This window comes from Oncorhynchus nerka, linkage group LG20 (genome assembly GCF_034236695.1).
Source record: "Oncorhynchus nerka isolate Pitt River linkage group LG20, Oner_Uvic_2.0, whole genome shotgun sequence".
Classification (NCBI taxonomy): domain Eukaryota; kingdom Metazoa; phylum Chordata; class Actinopteri; order Salmoniformes; family Salmonidae; genus Oncorhynchus; species Oncorhynchus nerka.
The window spans coordinates 15,261,296-15,280,819 of record NC_088415.1 but is presented as its reverse complement, the minus strand read 5'-3'; the positions used below and the strand labels follow the sequence as shown (position 1 = coordinate 15,280,819).

General features: G+C 49.9%; 1 protein-coding gene across 2 annotated transcripts in view; it reads right to left on the bottom strand.

Annotated features, from left to right (window-relative positions):
* The window catches only part of LOC115125444 (cytochrome P450 3A27-like), a 36,037-nt gene that overhangs the window by 5,617 nt on the left and 10,896 nt on the right, over positions 1-19,524 (bottom strand). Inside the window, exons 14-15 of one of the 2 annotated variants that reach the window (XM_065005259.1) lie at positions 19,205-19,314; positions 753-1,217 (exon numbers count right to left, since the gene is read on the bottom strand). In XM_065005259.1, coding sequence (XP_064861331.1) covers positions 19,219-19,314 — 96 coding nt within the window. In that variant the 3' untranslated portion in view covers positions 753-1,217; positions 19,205-19,218. Of the gene's footprint in view, positions 1-752; positions 1,218-19,204; positions 19,315-19,524 lie in introns of those variants that run through there. The other variant, XM_065005258.1, reaches the window with a different exon arrangement.

Genomic DNA, 19,524 nt, shown 5'->3' with positions numbered 1-19,524 from the left:
TAGCTATTTGTTCAGCAATGTACAGTGACAAAATTCAGAACATAGGCCGTTATTACAGTATTCTCCCTGTACACTAAGTCAGAACCGTAGGATAAATAAAGCGGGCATATAAGCAGACAAATAAAATATTTGATGATGACATTACTCTAAAACAGGCTATAGGCTACAGGTGCACCACCAAGTCAGAACAGTAGGCTAAATTATGAGGGGGAAAGGGACCAAATTATTAGGGTGAGGCACATGGGCTACTAACAGCTTACTAAACAACATACACTTAGTATTATGTCCAATGGCCGATGAGCAGTGATACGTTTTATCTATAATTTATCTTCATATGACAAGGATTGAAAAGGATTTGCCAGTAGATTGTCAACTTGATTCATGATGATAATTACTTGTCTAGCTTGCTAGCTAAGATTTTGGAAATATGATGTTAATATGATCAGTCTAATCAAAACTAAGGTAGATATTATGTGATATTACCTTGAGCCTTCTTGGATGGGCACTTCTAATATAAATCTATGGCAGAACCCAAGGGGCTTGAATTTTCGAGCTGTCCTCATAGATTTTGCGGTGACGTAGTGTCCCCATGAATGACAGAACACTGAGCCAATCAAGTCGCAACTAGAGAACTTACCAAACCCTACCCTCCATAGTTTCCACTGGCTGCCACACCACCACAGAAAGCACTGAGCTAGGCTGAAATACCTAGATTTTGGAGCTGCCCTATGCAAGAAAGCAAATAAAGAGACCATGGTTGTATGCGGTTTTATTAACTGAATTATTATTATTTTTGACATTGTTTACAAACTGAAATGTGACATGTATTAATGCCATCATCATACTTGTTTTTTTGTTAACAGGTGGGGCGAAAAACAGAGCCCCACACACCCTGGATGATGGGTCTCCACTGTGTGTGTGTAGCAGGAGAAAACAGAGCCCCACACACCCTGGATGATGGGTCTCCAATGTGTGTGTAGCAGGAGAAAACAGAGCCCCACACACCCTGGATGATGGGTCTCCACTGTGTGTGTAGCAGGAGAAAACAGAGCCCCACACACCCTGGATGATGGGTCTCCACTGTGTGTGTAGCAGGAGAAAACAGAGCCCCACACACCCTGGATGATGGGTCTCCACTGTGTGTGTGTGTGCCCGTGTGTGTGTGTGCATTGAGTGACTGTGGGAGTTTGAAACCTGACTGGCTGGTTGGGTAGCCTCTGAAAGAGAGAGATTAATCCTGATCAACTACCTGGCCAAAGGTCAAGTTGATACAAATACAATCCCATAGGTTCATTGTCAGTGTAAGACACGCAATTTGAAGATTCCATTGATAATTTGATAAATAAAAAGTAATTGGTGTTATTCAATTTAAATGAAGGTCAATTACATTGTGTGCAAAATGATTAATCATATCAATAGTAAATGAAGGTTTGAAGGGTTTTAATAACCTTATATTTTATCATCAGGTCTCCATTTAAGAAAATCCTCAATTTTTGATGTTACTTTCATTGGTGTTACTACTCCTAACAGTAGCACAATGTTATTATAATGGTACACATGACTTAAAGTCATTGAGCTGCCATATTAGTTGATTTAGAATCGGAAGATGAATCCAAATACATTTAAATCAAATAAAAATATGTTTTTTTTTCTTCAAATGCCAGGCCCAAATGCTACCACAGAGAAGAAGAAAGAAACACCTTCTGCTCTGTCTGAAAGCGAAGAGAGACATTGTTTCTTAACAATCTGAGACTAGAATATTGCCTATACAGGGTCTGTGTGTGTGTGTGTGTGTGTGTGTGTGTGTGTGTGTGTGTGTGTGTGTGTGTGTGTGTGTGTGTGTGTGTGTGTGTGTGTGTGTGTGTGTGTGTGTGTGTGTGTGTGTGTGTGTGTGTGTGTGTGTGTGTGTGTGTGTGTGTGCGTGTGCGTGTATGTGTCTCAGACTGCTGAGTCACTGTGGGAGTTTGAAACCTGAATGGCAATGTACACTGTGTGGACATACAATCAACACTGTAGTCTACCCTCTGTTCAGACAGACTATCAACACTGTAGTCCACCCTCTGTACAGACAGACTATCAACACGGTTGCCTACACCACGTACAGCCTAGATAAATAGATTATGAACACAATCCTAGTCTGTTATTATCATTATAATGATGAGATAGCAGGCTAAGCAGTGACCAGTAGGTGTTCTGTGTTAGGTAGGTTACAGCTAGATTAAAAGCAATTTAATGGTCATTTACCAACGTTTCTGCATCACTGTGCCTTCCACAGGGTAATGTCATGAATACTTGAACCAGGTTATGTAGACAAACAGTGCAATTAGTCCAACCAATGACAATAATCATAATGATTAAGTTAATTAAGATGAATTAGTGAAACTGTTCAAAATAGTATATGGCATATTAAATATACTATGCTATTGTTATCATATAGAACCATAAAGGAAAATGTGTTCATAAGAAGGGCCTGAGATCAAAGTCAATATTCAAACCACTAGGGGTCAATGTGTTTAGATAGGATATCCAGTAAGCCTCCTTTTGTAGTAGTAGGATCTCAATGTTACCTCCTCTCCTTGGTAGAGAACATGCTCAATGCCTGTGTATTTGAGGGAGGAGATTGAATGGTTAGCTTCAACAAAGTGAACTGCTACTGGATAGTCAATGTTCTTACACCTGATTGAGCTGCTGTGTTCAGCTATGCTTTGTTTTAATTGTCTTTTCGTTTGTCCTACGTAGGCTTTTCCACATGAACAGGTGATGAGATAGATTACTCCCTTTGTCTTGCATGAGATGATACCTCTAACAGGGATCTTTCGACCTGTATTTTGGTGTCTGAAGGATGTCTTTATAGTGCTATTGCACTGTGTGCATGAACCACATTTGTAGTTCCCATTTGGGATAGGTGTCAAGAGTGTCTGAGTGGGCTCAGGGGGCATGTCAGATCTCACCTAACTATCTCCAATATTGCGACCACACTTATAGACCACCAGTGGGGATACCTTGAAGAGGTGTGAGATTTTCTGGTCTGATTGCAGAATATGCCAGTGATTTTCCAGAGTTGCTTTCATTTGGGGCAGCAGGTAGCCTAGTGGTTAGAGTGTTGGACTAGTAACCGAAAGGTTGCAAGATTGAATTCCTGAGCTGACAAGGTAACAATCTGTCGTTATGCCCCCGAACAAGGCAGTTAACTCACTGTTCCTAGGCTGTCATTGAAAATAAGAATTTGTTCTTAACTGACTTGCCTAGTTAAATAAAAATAAAATAAATAAAAAATCATTTCTCCGAACCCTTGGTGTACTTAGTGCAAAAGACGGTTGCGTTGTTTTTCTTCTTTGGTTGAGTTGAGTAATTCCTCTCATGGTTTTATTTTCATCATTGCAGCATTAAGAGTTTTGTACTTGTAGCCTCATTTTAAATGTATCTGTCATTTTTTTTAGCATTGCTGTCAAAATCTAACCCTGCATAACTGGCTAAATGGTAGACCATTCTTGAGGGGAAGGGGATGCATACTATCCGATTAGTTTAACCCTGCATAACTGGCTAAATAGTAGACCATTCTTGGGGGGAAGGGGATGCATACTATCCGATTAGTTTAACCCTGCATAACTGGCTAAATAGTAGACCATTCTTGAGGGGAAGGGGATGCATACTATCCGATTAGTTTAACCCTGCATAACTGGCTAAATAGTAGACCATTCTTGGGGGAAGGGGATGCATACTATCCGATTAGTTTAACCCTGCATAACTGGCTAAATAGTAGACCATTCTTGGGGGAAGGGGATGCATACTATCCGATTAGTTTAACCCTGCATAACTGGCTAAATAGTAGACCATTCTTGGGGGAAGGGGATGCATACTATCCGATTAGTTTAACCCTGCATAACTGGCTAAATAGTAGACCATTCTTGAGGGGAAGGGGATGCATACTATCCGATTAGTTTAACCCTGCATAACTGGCTAAATAGTAGACCATTCTTGAGGGGAAGGGGATGCATACTATCCGATTAGTTTAACCCTGCATAACTGGCTAAATAGTAGACCATTCTTGGGGGGAAGGGGATGCATACTATCCGATTAGTTTAACCCTGCATAACTGGCTAAATAGTAGACCATTCTTGAGGGGAAGGGGATGCATACTATCTGCACATAGCAAGGTATTGTGATCTGTGGGCTTTGTGTATAAGTCTGTGTGTAATGCATCCTTCTCTTTGATAATCCATAAATCCAGGTAGGATTTATGGATTACTATCTAAAAACATTGACGCCTAGTGGTCTGAATATTGATTTTGATCTCAGGCCCGTCTTATCAATGTATATTCTTTCTACAGCATATTAGCTTATAACCTGGTTCAAGCATTCATGACATTACCCAGAGGAAGGCACAGTGATGCCGAAACTTTCCTTATTTTGATAGGTTACAGCTAGAGAAATGAATGTTGGTAGATTGTTATTTCTCTCTCCAGATATAAAAAGGTTAACAGGGCTACACACAACTGGGTAACAGGTGAACCTACAAGTGACTGGGGAACAGGTGAACCTACAAGTGACTGGGGAACAGGTGAACCTACAAGTGACTGGGGAACAGGTGAACGTACAGGTGACTGGGGAACAGGTGAACGTACAGCTGACTGGGGAACAGGTGAACGTACAGGTGGCTGGGGAACAGGTGAACGTACAGGTGACTGGGGAACAGGTGAACCTACAAGTGACTGGGGAACAGGTGAACGTACAGGTGACTGGGGAACAGGTGAACCTACAGGTGACTGGGGAACAGGTGAACCTACAAGTGACTGGGGAACAGGTGAACCTACAAGTGACTGGGGAACAGATGAACGTACAGGTGACTGGGGAACAGGTGAATGTACAGGTGACTGGGTAACAGGTGAACCTACAAGTGACTGGGGAACAGATGAACGTACAGGTGACTGGGGAACAGGTGAATGTACAGGTGGCTGGGGAACAGGTGAACCTACAAGTGACTGGGGAACAGGTGAACCTACAAGTGACTGGGGAACAGGTGAAGGTACAGGTGACTGGGGAACAGGTGAACCTACAAGTGACTGGGGAACAGGTGAACGTACAGGTGTCTGGGTAACAGGTGAACCTACAAGTGACTGGGGAACAGGTGAACCTACAAGTGACTGGGGAACAGGTGAAGGTACAGGTGACTGGGGAACAGGTGAACCTACAAGTGACTGGGGAACAGGTGAACGTACAGGTGACTGGGTAACAAACAGGTGAAACAGGTGAACACAGGTGACTGGGTAACAGGTGAACCTACAAGTAACTGGGTAACAGGTGAACCTATAAGTGACTGGGGAACAGGTGAACGTACAGGTGACTGGGTAACAGGTGAACCTACAAGTGACTGGGGAACAGGTGAACCTACAGGTGACTGGGGAACAGGTGAACGTACAGGTGACTGGGGAACAGGTGAACCTACAAGTGACTGGGGAACAGGTGAACGTACAGGTGACTGGGGAACAGGTGAACGTACAGGTGACTGGGGAACAGGTGAACCTACAGGTGACTGGGGAACAGGTGAACCTACAAGTGACTGGGGAACAGGTGAACGTGACTGGGGAACAGGTGAACGTGGTGACTGGGGAACAGGTGAACAGGTGGGGAACAAACGTACAGGTGACTGGGGAACAGGTGAATGTACAGGTGACTGGGGAACAGGTGAAGGTACAGGTGACTGGGGAACAGGTGAACGTACAGGTGACTGGGGAACAGGTGAACCTACAGGTGACTGGGGAACAGGTGAACCTACAAGTGACTGTTAGACGGTGAACGTACATGTAACTGGGGAACAGGTGAACGTACAGGTAACTGGGTAACAGGTGAACCTACAAGTAACTGGGTAACAGGTGAACCTACAGGTGACTGGGAACAGGTGAACGTACAGGTGACTGGGGAACAGGTGAACGTACAGGTGACTGGGGTGACTGGGGAACAGGTGAACGTACAGGTGACTGGGGAACAGGTGAACCTACAAGTGACTGGGGAACAGGTGAACAGGTGAATGTACAGGTGACTGGGGAACAGGTGAACGTACACGTATGGTGACTGGGGAACAGGTGAACCTACAAGTGACTGGGGAACAGGTGAACGTACAGGTGACTGGGGAACAGGTGAATGTACAGGTGACTGGGGAACAGGTGAACCTACAGGTGACTGGGGAACAGGTGAACCTACAGGTGACTGGGGAACAGGTGAAACAGGTGAACTACAGGTGACTGGGGAACAGGTGAACCTACAAGTGACTGGGGAACAGGTGAACGTACAGGTGACTGGGGAACAGGTGAACCTACAAGTGACTGGGGACAGGTGACTGGGGAACAGGTGAACCTACAAGTGACTGGGGAACAGGTGAACCTATAAGTGACTGGGGAACAGGTGAACGTACAGGTGACTGGGTAACAGGTGAACCTACAGGTGACTGGGGAACAGGTGAACGTACAGGTGACTGGGGAACAGGTGAACGTACAGGTGACTGGGGAACAGGTGAACCTACAGGTGACTGGGGAACAGGTGAACGTACAGGTGACTGGGGAACAGGTGAACGTACAGGTGACTGGGGAACAGGTGAACGTACAGGTGACTGGGGAACAGGTGAACGTACAGGTGACTGGGGAACAGGTGAACAGTGACACAGGTGACTGGGGAACAGGTGAACCTACAGGTGACTGGGGAACAGGTGAACGTACAGGTGACTGGGGAACAGGTGAACGTACAGGTGACTGGGGAACAGGTGAACGTACAGGTGACTGGGGAACAGGTGAACGTACAAGTGACTGGGAAACAGGTGAACGTACAGGTGACTGGGGAACAGGTGAACGTACAGGTGACTGGGGAACAGGTGAACGTACAGGTGACTGGGAACAGGTGAACGTACAGGTGACTGGGGAACAGGTGAACGTACAAGGTGACTGGGGAACAGGTGAACGTGACTGGGGAACAGGTGAACCTACAGGTGACTGGGGAACAGGTGAACGTGGTGACTGGGGAACAGGTGAAACGGTACAGGTGACTGGGGAACAGGTGAACGTACAGGTGACTGGGGAACAGGTGAACGTACAGGTGACTGGGGAACAGGTGAACCTACAGGTGACTGGGGAACAGGTGAACGTACAGGTGACTGGGGAACAGGTGAACGTACAGGTGACTGGGGAACAGGTGAACGTACAGGTGACTGGGGAACAGGTGAACGTACAAGTGACTGGGGAACAGGTGAACCTACAAGTGACTGGGGAACAGGTGAACGTACAGGTGACTGGGGAACAGGTGAACGTACAGGTGACTGGGGAACAGGTGAACGTACAGGTGACTGGGGAACAGGTGAACGTACAAGTGACTGGGGAACAGGTGAACCTACAAGTGACTGGGGAACAGGTGAACGTACAGGTGACTGGGGAACAGGTGAACGTACAGGTGACTGGGAACAGGTGAACAGGTGAATGGGGGAACAGGTGAACCAGGTGACTGGGGAACAGGTGAACCTACAGTGACTGGGGAACAGGTGAACGTACAGGTGACTGGGGAACAGGTGAACCTACAGGTGACTGGGGAACAGGTGAACGTACAGGTGACTGGGGAACAGGTGAACCTACAAGGTGACTGGGGAACAGGTGAACCTACAGGTGACTGGGGAACAGGTGAACGTTGCAGGTGACTGGGGAACAGGTGAACGTACAGGTGACTGGGGAACAGGTGAACCTACAAGTGACTGGGGAACAGGTGAACGTACAGGTGACTGGGGAACAGGTGAACGTACAAGTAACTGGGGAACAGGTGAACTGGGGGGAACAGGTGAACGTACAGGTGACTGGGGAACAGGTGAACCTACAGGTGACTGGGGAACAGGTGAACGTACAGGTGACTGGGGAACAGGTGAACGTACAGGTGACTGGGGAACAGGTGAACCTGTGACTGGGAAGTGACTGGGGAACAGGTGACTGGGGAACAGGTGAACGTACAGGTGACTGGGGAACAGGTGAACGTGCAGGTGACTGGGGAACAGGTGAACCTACAAGTGACTGGGGAACAGGTGAACCTACAGGTGACTGGGGAACAGGTGAACCTACAAGTGACTGGGGAACAGGTGAACCTACAGGTGACTGGGGAACAGGTGAACTGGGGACAGGTGACTGGGGGAACAGGTGAACGTACAGGTGACTGGGGAACAGGTGAACGTACAGGTGACTGGGGAACAGGTGAACCTACAAGTGACTGGGGAACAGGTGAACCTACAAGTGACTGGGGAACAGGTGAACCTACAAGTGACTGGGGAACAGGTGAACGTACAGGTGACTGGGGAACAGGTGAACCTACAAGTGACTGGGGAACAGGTGAACGTACAGGTGACTGGGGAACAGGTGAACGTACAGGTGACTGGGGAACAGGTGAACGTACAGGTGACTGGGGAACAGGTGAACCTACAGGTGACTGGGGAACAGGTGAACGTACAGGTGACTGGGGAACAGGTGAACCTACAAGTGACTGGGGAACAGGTGAACGTACAGGTGACTGGGGAACAGGTGAACGTACAGGTGACTGGGGAACAGGTGAACGTACAGGTGACTGGGGAACAGGTGAACTGGGGAACAGGTGACTGGGGAACAGGTGAACGTACAGGTGACTGGGGAACAGGTGAACGTACAGGTGACTGGGGAACAGGTGAACGTACAGGTGACTGGGGAACAGGTGAACGTACAGGTGACTGGGGAACAGGTGAACCTACAAGTGACTGGGGAACAGGTGAACGGGAACGTACAGGTGACTGGGGAACAGGTGAACGTACAGGTGACTGGGGAACAGGTGAACGTACAGGTGACTGGGGAACAGGTGAACGTGACAGGTGACTGGGGAACAGGTGAACGCAGGGTGACTGGGGAACAGGTGAACGTACAGGTGACTGGGGAACAGGTGAACTACAGGTGACTGGGGAACAGGTGAACGTACAGGTGACTGGGGAACAGGTGAACCTACAGGTGACTGGGGAACAGGTGAACGTACAGGTGACTGGGGAACAGGTGAACGTACAAGTGACTGGGGAACAGGTGAACGTACAGGTGACTGGGGAACAGGTGAACGTACAGGTGACTGGGGAACAGGTGAACGTACAGGTGACTGGGGAACAGGTGAACGTACAGGTGACTGGGGAACAGGTGAACGTACAGGTGACTGGGGAACAGGTGAACGTACAGGTGACTGGGGAACAGGTGAACGTACAGGTGACTGGGGAACAGGTGAACCTACAAGTGACTGGGGAACAGGTGAACGTACAGGTGACTGGGGAACAGGTGAACGTACAGGTGACTGGGGAACAGGTGAACGTACAGGTGACTGGGGAACAGGTGAACGTACAGGTGACTGGGGAACAGGTGAACGTACAGGTGACTGGGGAACAGGTGAACCTACAAGTGACTGGGGAACAGGTGAACGTGAACGTACAGGTGACTGGGGAACAGGTGAACGTACAGGTGACTGGGGAACAGGTGAACCTACAGGTGACTGGGGAACAGGTGAACGTACAGGTGACTGGGGAACAGGTGAACGTACAGGTGACTGGGGAACAGGTGAACGTACAGGTGACTGGGGAACAGGTGAACCTACAGGTGACTGGGGAACAGGTGAACGTACAGGTGACTGGGGAACAGGTGAACCTACAGGTGACTGGGGAACAGGTGAACGTACAGGTGACCTGACTGGGAACAGGTGAACCTACAAGTGACTGGGGAACAGGTGAACGTACAGGTGACTGGGGAACAGGTGAACGTACAGGTGACTGGGGAACAGGTGAACGTACAGGTGACTGGGGAACAGGTGAACGTACAGGTGACTGGGGAACAGGTGAACCTACAGGTGACTGGGGAACAGGTGAACCTACAAGTGACTGGGAACAGGTGAACGTACAGGTGACTGGGGAACAGGTGAACCTACAAGTGACTGGGGAACAGGTGAACGTACTGGTGGCTGGGGAACAGGTGAACGTACAGGTGACTGGGGAACAGGTGAACGTACAGGTGACTGGGGAACAGGTGAACGAACTGGGAACAGCTGAACGTACAGGTGACTGGGGAACAGGTGAACGTACAGGTGACTGGGGAACAGGTGAACCTACAGGTGACTGGGGAACAGGTGAACCTACAGGTGACTGGGGAACAGGTGAACGTACAGGTGACTGGGGAACAGGTGAACGTACAGGTGACTGGGAACAGGTGAACCTACAGGTGACTGGGGAACAGGTGAACCTACAGGTGACTGGGGAACAGGTGAACGTACAGGTGACTGGGGAACAGGTGAACCTACAAGTGACTGGGAACAGGTGAACGTACAGGTGACAGGTGACTGGGGAACAGGTGAACCTACAGGTGACTGGGGAACAGGTGAACGTACAGGTGACTGGGGAACAGGTGAACGTACAGGTGACTGGGGAACAGGTGAACGTACAGGTGACTGGGGAACAGGTGAACGTACAGGTGACTGGGGAACAGGTGAACGTACAGGTGACTGGGGAACAGGTGAACGTACAGGTGACTGGGGAACAGGTGAACGGGGACAGGTGACTGGGGAATATGTGAACGTACAGGTGACTGGGGAACAGGTGAACCTACAAGTGACTGGGGAACAGGTGAACGTACAGGTGACTGGGGAACAGGTGAACGTACAGGTGACTGGGGAACAGGTGAACGTACAGGTGACTGGGGAACAGGTGAACCTACAAGTGACTGGGAACAGGTGAACGTACAGGTAACTGGGGAACAGGTGAACGTACAGGTGACTGGGGAACAGGTGAACCTACAGGTGACTGGGGAACAGGTGAACGGGTACAGGTGACTGGGGAACAGGTGAACCTACAGGTGACTGGGGAACAGGTGAACGTACAGGTGACTGGGAACAGGTGAACGTACAGGTGACTGGGGAACAGGTGAACCTACAAGTAACTGGGGAACAGGTAACTACAGGTGACTGGGGAACAGGTGAACGTACAGGTGACTGGGGAACAGGTGAACAGGTGAACAGGTGACTGGGGAACAGGTGAACGTACAGGTGACTGGGGAACAGGTGAACCTACAAGTGACTGGGGAACAGGTGAACCTACAGGTGACTGGGGAACAGGTGAACGTACAGGTGACTGGGGAACAGGTGAATGTACAGGTGACTGGGGAATATGTGAACGTACAGGTGACTGGGGAACAGGTGAACCTACAAGTGACTGGGGAACAGGTGAACCTACAGGTGACTGGGGAACAGGTGAACGTACAGGTGACTGGGGAACAGGTGAACCTACAGGTGACTGGGAAACAGGTGAACTACAGGTGACTGGGGAACAGGTGAACCTACAAGTGACTGGGGAACAGGTGAACCTACAGGTGACTGGGGAACAGGTGAACGTACAGGTGACTGGGGAACAGGTGAACCTACAAGTGACTGGGAAACAGGTGAACGTACAGGTGACTGGGGAACAGGTGAACCTACAGGTGACTGGGGAACAGGTGAACGTACAGGTGACTGAGGAACAGGTGAACCTACAAGTGACTGGGAACAGGTGAACGTACAGGTAACTGGGGAACAGGTGAACGTACAGGTGACTGGGGAACAGGTGAACGTACAGGTGACTGGGGAACAGGTGAACGTACAGGTGACTGGGGAACAGGTGAACCTACAAGTGACTGGGGAACAGGTGAACGTACAGGTGACTGGGGAACAGGTGAACGTACAGGTGACTGGGGAACAGGTGAACGTACAGGTGACTGGGGAACAGGTGAACGTACAGGTGACTGGGGAACAGGTGGGGAACAGGTGAACGTACAGGTGACTGGGGAACAGGTGAACGTACAGGTGACTGGGAACAGGTGAACGTACAGGTGACTGGGGAACAGGTGAACCTACAAGTGACTGGGGAACAGGTGAAACAGGTGAACAGGTGACTGGGGAACAGGTGAACGTGCAGGTGACTGGGGAACAGGTGAACGTACAGGTGACTGGGGAACAGGTGAACGTACAGGTGACTGGGGAACAGGTGAACGTGCAGGTGACTGGGGAACAGGTGAACCTACAAGTGACTGGGGAACAGGTGAACGTGGTGACTGGGGAACAGGTGAACGTACAGGTGACTGGGGAACAGGTGAACCTACAGGTGACTGGGGAACAGGTGAACGTACAGGTGACTGGGGAACAGGTGAACGTACAGGTGACTGGGGAACAGGTGAACTACAGGTGACTGGGAACAGGTGAACCTACAGGTGACTGGGGAACAGGTGAAACAGGTGACAGGTGACTGGGGAACAGGTGAACATACAGGTGACTGGGGAACAGGTGAACGTACAGGTGACTGGGGAACAGGTGAACGTACAGGTGACTGGGGAACAGGTGAACCTACAGGTGACTGGGGAACAGGTGAACCTACAGGTGACTGGGGAACAGGTGAACGTACAGGTGACTGGGGAACAGGTGAACGTACAGGTGACTGGGGAACAGGTGGGGAACAGGTACAGGTGACTGGGGAACAGGTGAACCTACAAGTGACTGGGGAACAGGTGAACGTACAGGTGACTGGGGAACAGGTGAACCTACAGTGACTGGGGAACAGGTGAACGTACAGGTGACTGGGGAACAGGTGAACGTACAGGTGACTGGGGAACAGGTGAACGTACAGGTGACTGGGGAACAGGTGAACATACAGGTGACTGGGGAACAGGTGAACCTACAGGTGACTGGGGAACAGGTGAACGTACAGGTGACTGGGGAACAGGTGAACGTACAGGTGACTGGGGAACAGGTGAACAGGTGAACAGGTGACTGGGGAACAGGTGAACGGGTGACTGGGGAACAGGTGAACGTACAGGTGACTGGGGAACAGGTGAACGTACAGGTGACTGGGGAACAGGTGAACCTACAGGTGACTGGGGAACAGGTGAACATACAGGTGACTGGGGAACAGGTGAACGTACAGGTGACTGGGAACAGGTGAACCTACAGGTGACTGGGGAACAGGTGAACATACAGGTGACTGGGGAACAGGTGAACCTACAAGTGACTGGGGAACAGTGAACGTACAGGTGACTGGGGAACAGGTGAACGTACAGGTGACTGGGGAACAGGTGAACATACAGGTGACTGGGGAACAGGTGAACGTACAGGTGACTGGGGAACAGGTGAACGTACAGGTGACTGGGGAACAGGTGAACGACAGGTGACTGGGGAACAGGTGAACGTACAGGTGACTGGGGAACAGGTGAACGTACAGGTGACTGGGGAACAGGTGAACGTACAGGTGACTGGGAACAGGTGAACGTACAGGTGACTGGGGAACAGGTGAACGTACAGGTGACTGGGGAACAGGTGAACCTACAGGTGACTGGGAACAGGTGAACGTACAGGTGACTGGGGAACAGGTGAACGTACAGGTGACTGGGGAACAGGTGACTGGGAACAGGTGAACGTACAGGTGACTGGGGAACAGGTGAACGTACAGGTGACTGGGGAACAGGTGAACGTACAGGTGACTGGGGAACAGGTGAACAGGTGACAGGTGACTGGGGAACAGGTGAACGTACAAGTGACTGGGGAACAGGTGAACTGACTGGGAAACAGGTGAACGTACAGGTGACTGGGGAACAGGTGAACCTACAGGTGACTGGGGAACAGGTGAACGTACAGGTGACTGGGGAACAGGTGACTGGGAACGTGACAGGTGACTGGGGAACAGGTGAACGTACAGGTGACTGGGGAACAGGTGAACCTAGGTGACTGGGGAACAGGTGAACCTACAGGTGACTGGGGAACAGGTGAACCTACAGGTGACTGGGGAACAGGTGAACCTACAGGTGACTGGGGAACAGGTGAACGTACAGGTGACTGGGGAACAGGTGAACGTACAGGTGACTGGGGAACAGGTGAACGTACAGGTGACTGGGGAACAGGTGAACCTACAAGTGACTGGGGAACAGGTGAACGTACAGGTGACTGGGGAACAGGTGAACGTACAGGTGACTGGGGAACAGGTGAACCTACAAGTGACTGGGGAACAGGTGACTGGGGAACAGTGAACGTACAGGTGACTGGGGAACAGGTGAACGTACAGGTGACTGGGGAACAGGTGAACATACAGGTGACTGGGGAACAGGTGAACGTACAGGTGACTGGGGAACAGGTGAACGTACAGGTGACTGGGGAACAGGTGAACAGGTGACAGGTGACTGGGGAACAGGTGAACGTACAGGTGACTGGGGAACAGGTGAACGTACAGGTGACTGGGGAACAGGTGAACGTACAGGTGACTGGGGAACAGGTGAACGTACAGGTGACTGGGGAACAGGTGAACGTACAGGTGACTGGGGAACAGGTGAACGTGACTACAGGTGACTGGGGAACAGGTGAACGTACAGGTGACTGGGGAACAGGTGAACGTACAGGTGACTGGGGAACAGGTGAACGTACAGGTGACTGGGAACAGGTGAACGTACAGGTGACTGGGGAACAGGTGAACGTACAGGTGACTGGGGAACAGGTGAACGTACAGGTGACTGGGGAACAGGTGAACGTACAGGTGACTGGGGAACAGGTGAACATACAGGTGACTGGGGAACAGGTGAACGTACAGGTGACTGGGGAACAGGTGAACGGGTGACTGGGGAACAGGTGAACCTACAGGTGACTGGGGAACAGGTGAACGTACAGGTGACTGGGGAACAGGTGAACGTACAGGTGACTGGGGAACAGGTGAACCTACAAGTGACTGGGGAACAGGTGAACGTACAGGTGACTGGGGAACAGGTGAACGTACAGGTGACTGGGAACAGGTGAACGACTGGGGAACAGGTGACTGGGGAACAGGACTGAACAGGTGAACAGGTGACTGGGGAACAGGTGAACGTACAGGTGACTGGGGAACAGGTGAACGTACAGGTGACTGGGGAACAGGTGAACGTACAGGTGACTGGGGAACAGGTGAACCTACAAGTGACTGGGAACAGGTGAACGTACAGGTAACTGGGGAACAGGTGAACGTACAGGTGACTGGGGAACAGGTGAACGTACAGGTGACTGGGAACAGGTGAACATACAGGTGACTGGGGAACAGGTGAACCTACAGGTGACTGGGGAACAGGTGAACGTACAGGTGACTGGGGAACAGGTGAACCTACAAGTGACTGGGGAACAGGTGAACGTACAGGTGACTGGGGAACAGGTGAACGTACAGGTGACTGGGGAACAGGTGAACGTACAGGTGACTGGGGAACAGGTGAACGTACAGGTGACTGGGGAACAGGTGAACGTACAGGTGACTGGGGAACAGGTGAACGTACAGGTGACTGGGGAACAGGTGAACGTACAGGTGACTGGGGAACAGGTGAACGTACAGGTGACTGGGGAACAGGTGAACGTACAGGTGACTGGGGAACAGGTGAACCTACAGGTGACTGACTGGGGAACAGGTGAACGTACAGGTGACTGGGGAACAGGTGAACGTACAGGTGACTGGGGAACAGGTGAACGCACAGGTGACTGGGGAACAGGTGAACCTACAAGTGACTGGGGAACAGGTGAACACAGGTGACTGGGGAACAGGTGAACGTGGTGACTGGGGAACAGGTGAACGTACAGGTGACTGGGGAACAGGTGAACGTACAGGTGACTGGGGAACAGGTGAACCTACAAGTGACTGGGGAACAGGTGAACGTACAGGTGACTGGGGAACAGGTGAATGTACAGGTGACTGGGGAACAGGTGAACGTACAGGTGACTGGGGAACAGGTGAACGTACAGGTGACTGGGGAACAGGTGAACCTACAAGTGACTGGGGAACAGGTGAACGTACAGGTGACTGGGGAACAGGTGAACGTACAGGTGACTGGGGAACAGGTGAACCTACAGGTGACTGGGGAACAGGTGAACGTACAGGTGACTGGGGAACAGGTGAACCTACAAGTGACTGTTAGACGGTGAACGTACAGGTAACTGGGGAACAGGTGAACGTACAGGTAACTGGGGAAGAGGTGAACCTACAAGTGACTGGGGAACAGGTGAACGTACAGGTGACTGGGGAACAGGTGAACGTACAGGTGACTGGGGAACAGCTGAACGTACAGGTAACTGGGGAACAGGTGAACGTACAGGTGACTGGGGAACAGGTGAACATACATGTGACTGGGGAACAGGTGAACATACAGATGACTGGGGAACAGGTGAACGTACAGGTAACTGGGGAACAGGTGAACGTACAGGTGACTGGGGAACAGGTGAACATACATGTGACTGGGGAACAGGTGAACATACAGATGACTGGGGAACAGGTGAACGTACAGCTGACTGGGGAACAGGTGAACCTACAAGTGACTGGGGAACAGATGAACGTACAGGTGACTGGGGAACAGGTGAACGTACAGGTGACTGGGGAACAGGTGAACGTACAGGTGACTGGGGAACAGGTGAACCTACAAGTGACTGGGGAACAGGTGAACGTACAGGTGACTGGGGAACAGGTGAATGTACAGGTGACTGGGGAACAGGTGAACGTACAGGTGACTGGGGAACAGGTGAACGTACAGGTGACTGGGGAACAGGTGAACCTACAAGTGACTGGGGAACAGGTGAACGTACAGGTGACTGGGGAACAGGTGAACGTACAGGTGACTGGGGAACAGGTGAACCTACAGGTGACTGGGGAACAGGTGAACGTACAGGTGACTGGGGAACAGGTGAACCTACAAGTGACTGTTAGACGGTGAACGTACATGTAACTGGGGAACAGGTGAACGTACAGGTAACTGGGTAACAGGTGAACCTACAAGTAACTGGGTAACAGGTAAACCTATAAGTGACTGGGGAACAGGTGAACGTACAGGTGACTGGGGAACAGGTGAACGTACAGGTGACTGGGGAACAGCTGAACGTACAGGTGACTGGGGAACAGGTGAACGTACAAGTGACTGGGGAACAGGTGAACCTACAAGTGACTGGGGAACAGTTGAACGTACAGGTGACTGGGGAACAGGTGAACGTACAGGTGACTGGGGAACAGGTGAACCTACAGGTGACTGGGGAACAGGTGAACGTACAGGTGACTGGGGAACAGGTGAACCTACAAGTGACTGGGTAACAGGTGAACCTACAAGTGACTGGGGAACAGGTGAACGTACAGGTGACTGGGGAACAGGTGAACGTACAGGTGACTGGGGAACAGGTGAACGTACAGGTGACTGGGGAACAGGTGAACGTACAGGTGACTGGGAACAGGTGAACGTACAGGTGACTGGGGAACAGGTGAACGTACAGGTGACTGGGGAACAGGTGAACGTACAGGTGACTGGGGAACAGGTGAACGTACAGGTGACTGGGGAACAGGTGAACGTACAGGTGACTGGGGAACAGGTGAACGTACAGGTGACTGGGGAACAGGTGAACGTACAGGTGACTGGGGAACAGGTGAACGTACAGGTGACTGGGGAACAGGTGAACGTACAGGTGACTGGGAACAGGTGAACAGGTGAACAAGGTGACTGGGAACAGGTGAACGTCAGGTAACTGGGGAACATGTGAACAGTGAACAGGTGACTGGGGAACAGGTGAACGTACAGGTGACTGGGGAACAGGTGAACCTACAAGTGACTGGGAACAGGTGAACGTAACAGGTGACTGGGGAACAGGTGAACGTACAGGTGACTGGGGAACAGGTGAACGTACAGGTGACTGGGGAACAGGTGAACGTACAGATGACTGGGGAACAGGTGAACGGTGACTGGGGAACGTGACTGGGGAAAGATGTCATTTGTGACTGGGGAACAAAATGATGGAGAAAGAAAATGATGTTAAACAGTTGCACAGCTTGAAAACACATTGAACAGCTAACTGGGTAGGTCATTAGCTAAATCTTTTTCCAGCCCTTACAGCATCAAGGAGGTTTATAGGCACTTGGTGAAGATCTCCAGCTAAACATGGTGGTGAAGAAAGATGTTTATCTGGGATACTCTCTGGGACATCAAATTGATAAATCAAATCAAATCAACAAAGTTGACTACAATACAAGGTGCCAATGTCTCTGCAATTGTTATAAACAAGTAAAAAGATTCTTCAAATGAAAACTGGAAGAAACGACCGCATAAAAGATGGGGTGGCCAGTCCTGTATCTGGCAATGATACTGAAATCAATACATGTTCAAGAATGTTCAAATTTGATCATTAATGACCAGCATTTCTGAATTTAATATCTGTGTGGCAGAACATTTAAAATTGGTAAGTTGCTCTGGAAGCAAGAGATAGGATGGTATGTGGGGTGGCAGTCCCTGGCTGTGCCGGGTAAATTATAACAGAACATGACAGGTGAGATTTGAAGGGCTCAACATTGAGAGAGAGAGAATGCCTGTACTATTGTGGGGGCTCTTCACCCCTGTGCACAAGATTAACAGACGAACAAGATGTTCAAATGTTCATAAATACCAGCATGGTTGAATAATACTATAGCCATTTGAAACAGATACATGGCCAATGGACTGGGGACAGCAAGGAGTCATCATGTCAGGTAGTCCTCCCCTCAGGTTTCCGAGAGAGAAAGAAAGAGAGAAGGACAGTCTCAGGCATTCTTAGATTCACACAGGACACGTAATAGGACAGGAGAAGTTGGATGGATAACAAACTGACCCTAGCCCCGACACATAATGCAGTTTTATAAATTATATGGAGGCTGATACTATCTTACATCAGTAAAAGCATTAGATAATTCATGGTCATATATTATATTGGTTGTACATTGTGTTGCAGCAATCTCTTGCAGGTAAGTTAGTTAGTGATCTGTGGTTGTTCAATGCCTGAACATAAATTATTTTACAAAACAAATGAAGGCACACATGGTTACTACAATTGTCCATATTGTGTTCACTTTATACTCATTGCATGACCCTTGAGATGAGTCATCTTAATTTCAAGGGAATCCTTCAAATATGATACAAAAAGCCTACACACGTCAATATTTTAGTAATATAGCTAGTTGGGTAGTTTCTTCACTATAAAATCAATTAATTGTACTAATTCCAGAGGATAAGCCTGGAATATCAATGAGTCTAAGGTGATCCCTTCCCTACCTCAATAGGAAGGTTGCCTTGCCCTTTAGACAATTTACTCATTGCCATGCCAACCATGTTTGACTGAAGCAGAAACCGACTTGGCTAGACTAACAGGGTAGTGTCCTGTATACCTGTGCCTCTCCTCTCAATCCTGGCTGGGGGCCACAACACGGGGGACCAGCTTCAGCTTGATGGGCTTCGTTGGGGCGAGGAAGCCGTTGTCAAACAGCTCCAGAGGAACCTGAGGACACATCCAGGAAGTCAATATAAAAACCGATATGAAAACAGCACCACGCAGTCTCTCAATGTAATCAGTTACGGTTTAATTCTGTTTTGAGAACCTAAGTTCACCCAAACAGCTACTACAGTCAACAACACAAAGATAAGCCATCACAAGCCAACATTCAACACCAACATATTCAAAAACTTGCACGCATACACACAAAGACTC